Genomic DNA, 12,401 nt, shown 5'->3' on the forward strand with positions numbered 1-12,401 from the left:
GGCCTGTTTTAAGTATTTTAATTATATGGCAAGCATCACCTCCGGTTAAATGGTTCCTGTGATTGCCTAGAGAAATTTCCAACGGCCCATTTACTTTCTCATAATAGAAAACCTTCCCGTATGATAGGTCTGTAAGAAAAAATATTTATAATTTATAGCTATAATGTTCTCTCGTATATCGTATAGATACACATATATTTTATTCCTTTCGCTTCGACTGCATGATGTTAACTCCCTCTACAATAATCCCTATATTTTTAGATTAATGTCAATTCCCATCTGGGCGTGTCCGTATTATTATTATTAGCATTACTATATTACTCTTGAAATGCTATATTTCTTGTGACTTTGTGGCCATTCTTTTGTTGAGCTGTTACTTCTACACCATTCCTTGAAATAACTTTGTATGGTTCTGGGTTGAAATTCGTTGTTAGTTTGTTTTTCTTTTCCTGTTGAAGTCGAACTAACACATAATCACCAACATGTATCTCGCTCTTTTCTACATTTCTTTTATGATCAGCGTATTCTTTATTTCTTTCCTTCTTTGTTCTTTCGTTGTCTCGAGCTTCTTTGTGTCTTTTAATGCATGACTTTCCTTCGCGTGATCACTGGGATCTTTCCTTTTACAATACGATTAAATAATAGTTTTGATGATGGTACACCTGTGGTACAATGCGGGGTTGTCCGATATTGAAGAAGAAAACGATATAACTCTTGTTTCCATGGTCTTTCTTCTAGCTTTGCTGTCTTTAGTGCCTTTCCCAACGGTTGCATGAATCTTTCTACCATTGCGTTCCCTTGAGGCCAATAAAAAAAAATTGATTGATTGATTGATTGAAATTAAGATCACATGGCAGCAGAAACTGAATTGCGTGACTTATTACATGGGTTGGTTACACTAGTATAGTAAAGCTACTACTTAGTATATATACAAAGATTCTTGGTTACACTACTATATTAAAAGATCCACTATAATTATATATAAGAAATTCGTTATATAGGATGATTACTCTAGTATAAAAAGTTCTGCTATTATTACATGTATAAGAATCTTGGTTACACTACTATATTAAAAGTTCTACTATAATTATATTTACAAAATTCCTTGTATAGGACGTTTAAGGTCACCTAACGGGTCAAGTAACCTAAGATGGACATTTCTTATACAACTGATTATATGCTTTACTACCATAGTACTAGTTGTTGGTACTACTAGGGGGTATTGTACCCTCAGGTCATAAGCTTTAGAATCATGACTTTGCTGTAGTAGATGTTTCAATTTATTATCTGGGCTTTCCTTTATGTTCTGGAATAGTTTGTTGGTGAGCGCTTCATGATGATCGTCAATGGTTTGAATATTGGCTAACTCCAGGGCGGTAGAGTACGAAACACCCGGAAAGATACACCTCAACGCTCTCTTCTGGATGCGCTCCAGATCTTCTCTCAGATATATTGGGAGGGCGTAATGGAAGACGGGACAGGCATAATCCAATGTTGAACGTATGCATGCACAATAGTATTGTACTATATCGGCAGTGTCACTCCAGATCGTTTAAGTTGAATCAAGAAGTAAAATTTTTGGAAAGCACTCTTTCGGAAAGGCGCGAGTTGAGCATTAGTCCCAAGAGTTTCACACTTGTTACTTTTCTGATTGGTTGACCATTAATCAATACCGGTGGACAAATTTCTTTTTTATTTTGTCTGCTGTAGCTGATAACAAGTTCTTGTTTTGTTTGTCACAGTTCAACTGGAAAAGATTCTTTTTAGACCATTCGTTAACTTCATTAACAGCCATGCAGCTGGGCACAACTCTGTTCTCCTTTCTGTATAGTTTCCGAAACAGTTGAATCGTCAACGTACTTCCATAGATCGAAAGGATAAGCGGTAGAAAGATCGTATATCAAAATTAAAATCATGCAGCCAAGGGCCCAACTTTGTTCCTTGGGGGACCCCTGACCTCACTAGGCCCCAATCTGAGAAACAGTCACATCCTATCTTCACTCTCTGTGATCTGCCGGTGATGAAGCTTATTATCCAATTTAAAATACTGTTCGGAATATTTAATTGTTTTAGTTTGGTTATAAGCAAGGAATGATCGATAAGATCGAAGGCTTTACGAAAGTCAAAAAACATCGCTCGAACAGTGGCACCAGTACCATCGGTGTCGTTTAACCATTTATGGCAGCATGTTAATTAGAGCTATAGTTGTGGACGAGCCACGTATAGTTCCAAATTGGTTTGGGTCAAGAGATCTAATTACAGATGGTTTAATGTAATCTGTCACAACAAAATCTTCAGCTATCTTAGATATTGACGCGGTGAGAGATATGGGTCGGAGCTCTTTTTGGGGGTCGCTGACCTTCTTAACTTTAGGAATAGGAATTACATTGCGAGTTTCCAGTGCTTGGGATTTTTTGCTCCTTAATGAAGCTTCAGAATGTAAGTAACAGGTTCGGCTAAAATCTTAGCATATTCCTTTAATAACCAATTTGAGATGCCATCAGGTCCACAAGATTTATGTTTGTTTAGACGAGTCAGGGACTTGTAAACTCGATAAACAGGGAGTTCTAGGATGTCTGGATCGTTTTCCAAAGATACGCGTTCAGTGGTAGGGTCCAGTAAATGGAAAGCTTGGAGAGGTTCCAAGAAAGCAGCATTTAATTTTTTCGCAATGTCCCTACGTGGTATATCTTGTAATTCAGAAATTCCATGTAGTTTATTTAGAAGGTCACCTGAGTCTGTTTTTTTTGCTCCTTCCACCACTGTTTGGGGTTTTTTCCTTTAAGATCTTCAACCTTTGATGAGTAAAACTTTGCTTTGCTAGTTTTCCTTTCTCTATTCACTTGGTTCCTCAACGATTTATATTCATGTTCGCTACCTTCTTTATTAGAGTGGAAGGCAAGCTGTCGTAGTCGTATAAGTTCCTTGAGCTTTATAGTCATCCAAGGTGGGTCTTTAGGATAGACTTTAATAGACTTTATAGGCATAATGTTGTTCATTCCTATTTTTACAGTTTCATCGAAAACTGATAACATACTTTCACAATCCTTTTGGTGCAACAATTGGGGCCAATTAAGGCTAGCCAGGTATCGGGCAAGGGAATCTTTTTTGCTCTGTCTTTTGTCACGAACAAGGATTTTTTTCCTTGTGGACGTAGCACGAGTGCGTTCTCTTGGTTTCAACAGTACGGTGCTATGATCAGATAATCCGAAAGGTGGATTAATTTCGGGTTGTAAGAAGAAATTAGCCTTGTTAGTAAGGATCAAATCGAGAGTAGCTTAGCCCCTTGTTGGCGATTTGACTAACTGCTTTAAATTGAAATGTCGTTGCAGACTATTTACATTAAGATGGTTAAAATCTCCTGCAACAATAAGTCAACAGTTGGGAAACATTGACTCCGCTACAGAAAGACTCTGAAAGAGATGGTTTGTAATAAGTTGGGAATCTGCTCCCGGTGGATGGTACACCACAGCAACAATTAAACATGAAAATCCCCGAGGTAATCGTTTTGGGTTAAGCTTTAGCCAAAGAATTTCATGATCTTGACAGCAGTTCAGATTCTCAGGTAATTCGTACGTGAAATCGTCCCTAAGATATATACAAACTCCTCCATGTTGTTTAGTTAGTCTATCTTTCCGGAAAATAATATAACTATCAATATGTACGATAGAGTCACTAATTCTGTCGTTGAGCCAAGTCTCCGTAATGAGACCAATGTCAACGCATTTTCGTAACAGAAACTCTTGTATTTCCACCAATTTAGGTACTAGGGACATCGTGTTTGAGAGCATTATTCGGGGAACAAAATTACATGATACTTGATTAGAGGTTTGTGGTAAGGTTGAAGATTGTGCCACAATGCTTGGTGTGAGGTAGTTATTAAAATTATTTTTAAAATTTTGTGGTCCTCTGCACGTCCTTTCGGTTTTAGTTTGCCGGTTTCCATAAACACGGTTTGTAATTCTGACTTGGATTTGGCTATTTTCTTTTGGGATTTCTAATTCATTCGTAACTTTATCCGGTACCGAGGCATTTAGTGTAGCTTCCCACGTTTGTCCCGGTATGGTAGAGGGAGTCCCCCAAAAAAAGAAGAAGACTGTGAGGAATGAGTTGTGGTTCGAGGATTTAGCTTGGATATTTCTGTCGGACTTGGCTTTTCGGGAGGATTCTGGCAGACTTTTAGTTTGCGAGTAACATAATCGCACTCCCCGAGAGGCTCAGGTTTACTCGATGATGGTATTTCGATCAATGGCAACATATTAATCCAGTCTGGTGATTGTGTTGTGGGATTACAATGTTGGTGCTCTTCAGTTAGGTTAGTTGTTATTCTCATCTTCGTTGACCTTGACCGGATTTTGTTTGGATGTTGGTTTCGGGTTGTTACACGGAGCCGAAGGCAACAATGTGGGCAATGTGTTGAGCTTATTGCTTTCATAATGCGTGTTGTCGCTTTTCGATACGTTCGCCTCAACTAAGCGATCGTAGTTGATTTTATCGTGTTCGTTGGCCTGATTTAAGCTTAGGTTGTCAATTTGATCGTGTTCGTTAGTTCGGTCATATTCATTTGAGACTGGAGAGGTTTCGCGTTGGTTCGGCTTAATGCAATCGTGATGCGTATTGCCACTTATCGGTTCGCTCGCCTCAGCTAAGCGATCGTAATTGGTTTTATCATGTTCATTTGGCTGATTTAACATAGGTTGTCGGTATGATCGTGTTCGTTAGTTTGATCATATACATTTGAGACTGGAGAGGTTTCGCATTGGTTTGGTTTCAGATGTTTATCTAAATATATGTGCATAATTGTTGCCTTTAAAGATTCATTGTTTACTTTAGCCGCTTTGAGATCGTTCTCAAGGGAGGCGATAGTTTTGTTTAATTCGTATACTTCATGGTTTCTTCCACTAACTAAAGTGGCTAAATCGCTCTCGAGACGTTCGCACTTTTCTCTTTCATTATCAAGATCTTTTTTAAGGCGAACAATTTCGTCTTTCTCATCTTTCACTAGAACGCCAACGGCCGCTAATATTTTTGACTCTATATTTTTGTTCATAATAACCATGTCAAGCTTGACTCCCTCGAGTTCGGCAGACAGTGCGCCACACTGACAACCACATTCACGCGCAGGAAGATCCAATTCACGGCTGTCATATTTCTCAGCTTGGATTTTATTCTCAGCTACGTATCCTTCGACGCCGAAATCGGGATTGAATTTTTTATATGAACAGGAGCACATATATTGATATTGTCATCAGCACTCAAGCGATCAATTTCACAACGTTCGTTTGAAAAATGGTTTCAGATTTACTTTGTTTTACTTCACAGTAATTTATACAAACACTCTTTAAAGCCTCGCCGTCCCTACCTTGGAAGATCAACGAGTTTTGTTTGTCCGGACACCAAGTAAAACTGAGATCTGTGTTCGAGCTAACAAATTTCTTTCTTTTGCCACCAGGCGAAGACCATTTTCCATCGAGGCGAAAGGTTTCAGATGTAATTTGTTTCAGTAAATTCAAATCTCCATTCCATTTAACTCTCTTTCCATCATAATAAAGATTAGAAAGATTTTCGTTCGTTAAAAACGTTGAAAGTTTAAGAAAACAGCACCAATTTGATGATTTCCTTGATTGTGCTGTGAGGCATGTTTACACGCCGCCAAGTTCACGCAGTACAATAAGGGGTTGAGAACTTAGTTTCAATGCCAAGGGTTTTCATATACCGTGCATATTCGTCTCCATTGAAGGGAGGTCCATTGTCAGATATGATTGTGTCGGGTATTCAATGGACAGAGTAAATTTTGTCCAGTTTCAGAATTATGGTTGAGCTCGTGTCGAATGAACAATGTCCACTTCTGGAAATCTCGAATATCTATCCACTACCACTAAAAGATATTCAGACGTCGGTAGTGGTCCATAGTACGGAAGTCTACGTATGTGTTTGTCCATGGTAGTTCTGGCATTTCTGTCATGCGTAGAGATTCGGGGTGTTTTGGTCTATCTGCAGCCTGGCAGGCTATGCACTGTTCGATTGTGTCCTTTACTCGATTATCGATTTGCGGAAACCATATTTTCTCACGAATTAGTGATTTTGTCTCTTCAATGCCTAAGTGCGTCTCGTGTCTATTGCGCGTTGTTGCCACGCAGCTGGAATTACAATTCTTGATCCTCTCAATTCCTAGTGCCGTGGTGGTCAATTCATTCTTAACTGTTTTGAATTCTTTCACTCCGGGAGAATCCCACTTGTTTGTTTTGATTGCGTCACTCATGCAGTTCCAATAATGCCGCGTCACTGTTCTGAGTTATGAAATTGATATATTGTTCTGTCATCTTCTCCTGTTTTCGCTTACTTTCGTTAGTTGGATGACGAGAAAGATAGTCCGCCGGATTATTTGCACCCGATTTATATATTATCTTGCCGCATATGGTTGGAGGCGAAGTATCCATCTTTCGATACGTGCCGATGTTTTCGCTGTACGTTGTTTTGCCGATGTTTTCCCTTTACGGTCGGTTACTAATGTGAATTCACTACCAAATAAAAATGCCAAAGTGTTCAACTGCCAAAATTATCGCTAGCGCCTCTTTTGTGTTTGAGAATATCTTTTCTCAGTGTCGGTCAACGCTCGGCTGGCATACGCAATGATCTTCTGGTTGTTAATATCACTGTTTTTGGTTTTTTTGTGACAAAATCGCCGAAACCACTACTGGTATCAACGACCACAAATGTTTCTTTCTTTTTGTCGAAGTACGCCATGAATGGCGCAGTAGCGAGTGTGTTCTTCAGCTTTTCGAATGCGTTTTGATGTTTTTGCGTCCACTCAAAACGAGCGTCTTTTCTTGTGAGTTCACGTAGTGGAGCGGTCAGGGTTGCAAAATCCCTAATGTATTCACTAGAATAGTTCGCCATTCCAAGGAGGCTTCTGATTTCATGCGCATTGGTTGGCTGAGGTGCGTTTAGTAGATCAGCGACTCTCTTAGGATCAGGTCTCGTACCTTCTTCTGAGAATATTTGTCCGAAGAATGATAATGTATTTCTTAGGAAGTCACACTTGTTTTGGTTTAGTCGCAAACCTTTCATTGCAAGCCGTTGTAGACATTTATTAAGATTTGCATCGTGCCCGGCTCTTGTCGACCCAAACACATTATATCGTCCGCTATGTTTTTTACGCCTTCAAGTCCTTGAAGTGCAGTTTGGAGGGTGTATTGAAATATCTCTATGGCAGCGTTGGTACCATAGTACGTTAAGTCTCTTGTATCGAAACAATCCTACGTGCGTGCTAAATGTGGTCACAAATTATCGAGACTGTTCGTCTAATTCTAACTGGTGATACGCTTGGCTCAAATCGAGTTTCTAAAAGAATTTACGTTAAGAACCGTTGTGGTTGTGCTTTCGATGTTTGTGTTTTATCAATGTCTAGTTTAATTTTCTGCCCCTTTAATTTTCCGAGTCCCGAAAACACTTTAGAGTGCTTATGAATGATGTTTTCAAGTGATGTATCAGTGATGTATTACTGGTGTATAGTGATGTATTACTGGTGTGAGTTTGTCTATATATGCAAGCTAACAAGTCCGATGTCTTTGGCTGTGGAGAGCGAAAGTAAATTTCCACTATTTTCGCCTTTTGCTACGTAAAATGTTGCCACCGAAATCCGCTTCCTTGTTTCTATAACCGCTTCGAATTTGCCTAAGAATTGCAATTTCTACAAATTACGCTAGTACTATAGGTTTTGTTCTAATTTATTTGTCTCACCGTCTTTTGGTTCTGTTGATTCAATCTGTTTTGCTTGATATGCTCTGTTCGTCTCGCCGTCCTTCTAACATCATGGCTTTTAAATCAAATGTAGGGTCTCGCAATGCTCGCTTTCGTATTTTCGATAAATTTCTGCCAATTATGATCTGTTCCTCTATTTCAAAATCAACGTCTGCGAATTCACATGTTTCTGACATTGTTCTTAGCCTTGTATGGTATTGGTCTAACGTTTCATTATTCCCTTGTGTTGCTTGTCTGAATTGGTATACTTCGTATCTTCGGTTCTTTTGAGGATCGAAATATGTCTTCAATTTTTGCTTTGCAACATCGTAATCTGCGTCTTTTCCAGTCTCGGGGATTTGTTTAAAAATCTCTCGCACTCTAGGTCCGGCTTGGTATAGTAACACTGCCCTTTTTCTAGTTGGATCCGTAATGCCACTTGCCGTTAAATACATCTCAACGTCCGATTGCCAATTGCTTCATTTTGTGGCTATGCTTGTGCCAATTTTCGCATCAGGGGAAAATTCTGGCATAAGATTCATCGTTATTCCAAGGCGCGAAAAAAAAGGCGCGACAAAAGGCGCGAGGCGCGAAAAAAGGCGCGACAAAAAGGCGCGACAAAAAGGCGCGCGAGGCGCAATAAATAGATTATCTCGTTTTTTATTATTTTTCATCGTCGTAAGTGTGTTTTGGTGCGAAATATATTAGTGTTTGAAAAGCGAAAGGTCGTACCGTTTTACACCGTATGTAACCGTATTTAACTAGGTTGAAGTTTTGTCTCGCAAGAGTCGTGGTGCACTGAAATTAAGTAAGTAAGTAGTAAGAAAATCTTTGACGATGCCGCGATTCGATTTCGCTCGCGTGTTACGGCAATCTTCCACGAGGAATGACTAAACCATTGTTTCGATGCTGTTCGATTATGTTTAGGTTAAATCGGGGTAAAAAATATTTAATACCTGTATATTTTAATATTATCGCTGCTATTTTAGCGTTTAAAAATGTGGTCGTGTGTCGCACTTTGACAGGTCGCACACGATTGAAGAATACGATCAAACACAATACGAACCATTTATATTTATTAATTCGCGAAAACATTACTCTGATTTACACATATTGCACGCTAATATAAGCTCTAAGGTTATCATATGAGCAAAAGCTTTTAATATAAACGCAAATTCCAAAGTCTAAGACAAAGTGAAGTCATGTCCGTACGTAGACATATCATGCGGTTTATTTACATTTTTGAATTTCTAAAGTGCGATATACTTCTGAATGTCGAACGCTTCTATACTTTGAACTGCACGGTGCGCTGTCTGAATACCGAACAACATTTAGGTTCGCAAGGCTTCTACATGAACTGTTTAGTGTTTACGTTCAGAAGTTTTATATTGAAGATGACACATGCGCGGCACGCCGGAGCACTGTGGCCGGAGTTAACGCCAAATCTGGCGTCTTGTTTTAGATTAATGTCAATTCCCATCTGGGCGTGTCCGTATTATTATTATTAGCATTACTATAATAGCCTCGGAATGAGAGCGATTCGGAGAAATATTGCCCGATGCTAGGGGTGAAGTTCGAGGCAAATATCATCACTAAGAAAGCTATTTCGCCGAACCCCTGGAGGGTCTATGAAGGATATATTACACAGGATTTTTTTGAGTGTCTTTTACAAGTCTATTCATCAAAATACGAAAATTTCGTCGCCGCCCGTGTCGGCTCCCGCCATGTCGGCTCCCCCGTGTCAGCTCCTGCCATTTTTTAAATGTTTCGAGCAGATTCAAGTAGTCCACGCGAGACATGACATGAGATAAATTTAACACCACACCCCACTGTGACACCCCAGTTTAGAAAATAACGTTGGGACACCGCAAAAAATTGGCTGGTCATGTGCTACAAATACTGTTTTCTGATCGATTGGATAAAAAGAATTTGAGGTATAATATCTCTCTGTAAAATCCTTCCGCTCGATCATAAGAAGTTAATAGTCCGGGGAAGTGCTTATGTTTCCTCAAATTTAAAAATTAAATGCTATGCACAGAGGAACACAATTAGGGAAAGACAATTAAGATTTATCCCTACGAGAATTGAACGAAAAAATTAATTTATTTGGGTTTGCTCTGGGTAAACACAAATGATCGATTGGTTTATTTTATTGTTTTATTGTTCTATTGTGTTGTTCTTTATATTTTGTCATAAATATATGCAAAACCTCTTTTTTCGTTTTTCCTAGCGAACGGAGAATTTAATTCCCTCCTTTTCGTACGAGATATATAACTAAAAAAGTAATAAGCTAACTTGAAATTCACATGGCTGAGTTTAAACACATTTGTCTTGGGAATTAACTAATACTTAACTAAGCAGCCTACGAAAATAGCGAGAGTTTTTGTGGGATAGAATGTAGAAGTTCTATATTTAAATTCGGCTATTTTCCGTTTTTGGCGACGTCTAGTGTTAATAACTATGGTAACTGCTATTCATATAACTCTTTTTATTCAGAATAATAATATGGGTATAACTCTTAAGCTAAGAAAACAAAGTGTATTCATTTCCATTGGGTTTGGTCATCAGTGGATTCAACGGAATGCTGAGTCATTCAAATCCTAACTATCCTAAATCCTTTTCTTTTTCGTACATGCTGCATGTACATAAAAATTATTATGCCACAGCATGCGTAATTCCACCGTTTTTAAACAAATCTCCATTTTTGCTTCAGGGAAAATAGTTCATAAATCATGGACGAATGAGGAGAGAAGATGCGTTTTGGGCGAGTTGGCACATTTGGTTCGGGAGGGAAGGGTGCCAAATAAGAGAGAGTGCGAGGAATGCATTGTGAAGGCGAAGGGGGTGTTGAAAAACCGGGATTGGAAGGCAATTAAGTACTGGGTTAAAAACGAAATAACAAAAAGACAAAAAAGAAAAAGATAAGTGGAATTCCGCTAATAACATGAAATTTGTTAAGTTCACTTCCAATGATGTTATGTGCGTAAAGGTCGTGTTTTATGACTATAGGTAATAGTATGGTTTCGAGTGCAATTTGGGTATAATATAATTGCACGAGAAACCATACTATTACGTGATAATGATATAACTGGAAATGATCGAGACAAAATATGACATCGTACAACTCAATTTCCTCCAAAAATCCTCTGTTTTGCCCAGGTCTTAAAAACGCTTAGCCAAAAATTGGTGCGACTTGTTGCGTTTTTATTTTTTGCATTATTTTGTAACTCCTGTATTGTACTTGCCTCAATGTTTCGAAATCTTTGCATTTGCAATCTTTGAATGGATTTTCGCGGGAATTTTTCGGGAAATTTGATTGGCTATTTTCTTTATTTCAACCAATCAGATACGTTTGTTACAGATTTTTGCACTGTTGTTACAGATTTTTGCACTGCTGTTACAGATTTTTGCACTGCTGTTTCAGATTAATTGCACTGAAACCAACCAATCACAGTCGAGAATCATTTCCAGTTATATTATTATTGTGATTACCGAGTGATGATATTATGTGCGTAAAGGTCGTGTTTTATGATATTAAAGTGATAAGTTCATGCAACTTTATCAGTACGACCAACAAACTCGTACTCAAAAGCTCGACGACTACGAGTTTTGGCTGATGGTTTATGCAAACAACATGCGAGAATTACGAATCTCCTACTCGTAGTCGCTGCTAAAGCTCCCTAATATCACAGAGCAGATAATAGATACAGACCTGTAACTAGCTTGCGCTCAGTAATTAAAAGTGGCGTTTTTATGTACCCACATTTTTTCACGCGCTAGGCAAAAAATTATCAACTGCGCATGCTCAGCAAGTGCCTCGGCAAGCGTTTAGTTAGTGTTTTTACTGACCCACCCAAGCCCGCGCTCAAAAAAAGTAGGTACACTAGTTACACCTCTGTATCTATGTCATCAATTTTTCTACTCTGTGCTAATAATGTCGACACCGCGGAAATTTGTATAGACTTTCCTGCAATTCTTACACTTAGACTTCAAATTTGGTGAGCAAAAAGATTTATATATACTTAACAAAATATCTCTTGCACAGAAGATATGAAGCCTGACACTTTAAAATGGCTATTTCACAGCTGTCTGATGTGCATGATTAGCTGTTAAAATATTGTAGAATGGGTATTCAGAAGAAATCGAGCTTGTATTAACTTATTCGACAGTAATCTCTTTGGCAACCATACAGAAATGCACAATTGTGAACCGGTGATACGATTTTGGGATTAAACACCAATTTCTGCGGCGTTTAATATGCCTGAGAGAGCCGGCGGCCCCTGGTACATATCGCCAAATATTCGGTTCAATTCGCAAAATTTAGGTCGGCACCCCCCCCCCCCTATCTGCGACAGCCCAGGTCGTGATTATTTTTTCGGATCTTCATTTTTCTACCTCAGGCCAATGTTGAACTTTTTAGGAATAAAAAAATCGTTTTGACATTGCTATTGTTTCTATAGCAAATGGCCGTAAAAATCAAACCATCGAAACGAAATCATTAATCCATCTTTTCTTTCCACGTTTTAATACAATTTCTTTAAAAAATTCCTTATGAGTTATGACGTATGTCACTGACATATAAATGCGGCATTCAAGAAAGTTATTCACGAGTGTTTAGTTCTGGACGAGAACTCGTAGACAAAAGAAACCTCTCCTAT

General features: G+C 38.7%; 1 protein-coding gene across 1 annotated transcript; it reads right to left on the reverse strand.

Moving 5' to 3' along the window:
* Positions 1 to 355: 355 nt before the first annotated feature.
* On the reverse strand, positions 356 to 6,262 carry LOC114539602. The gene is made up of 3 exons (XM_028560238.1): positions 5,917 to 6,262; positions 5,363 to 5,629; positions 356 to 797 (listed from the first exon to the last, which is right to left on the reverse strand). The coding sequence occupies exons 1-3, from the start codon at positions 6,260 to 6,262 to the stop codon at positions 580 to 582; spliced, it is 831 nt and encodes a 276-aa protein (XP_028416039.1). The 3' UTR covers positions 356 to 579.
* Between the last annotated feature and the right edge of the window lie 6,139 nt (positions 6,263 to 12,401).

Source organism: Dendronephthya gigantea, unplaced genomic scaffold (assembly GCF_004324835.1).
Source record: "Dendronephthya gigantea isolate DGI-Jeju-01 unplaced genomic scaffold, DenGig_1.0 000208F, whole genome shotgun sequence".
Classification (NCBI taxonomy): domain Eukaryota; kingdom Metazoa; phylum Cnidaria; class Anthozoa; order Malacalcyonacea; family Nephtheidae; genus Dendronephthya; species Dendronephthya gigantea.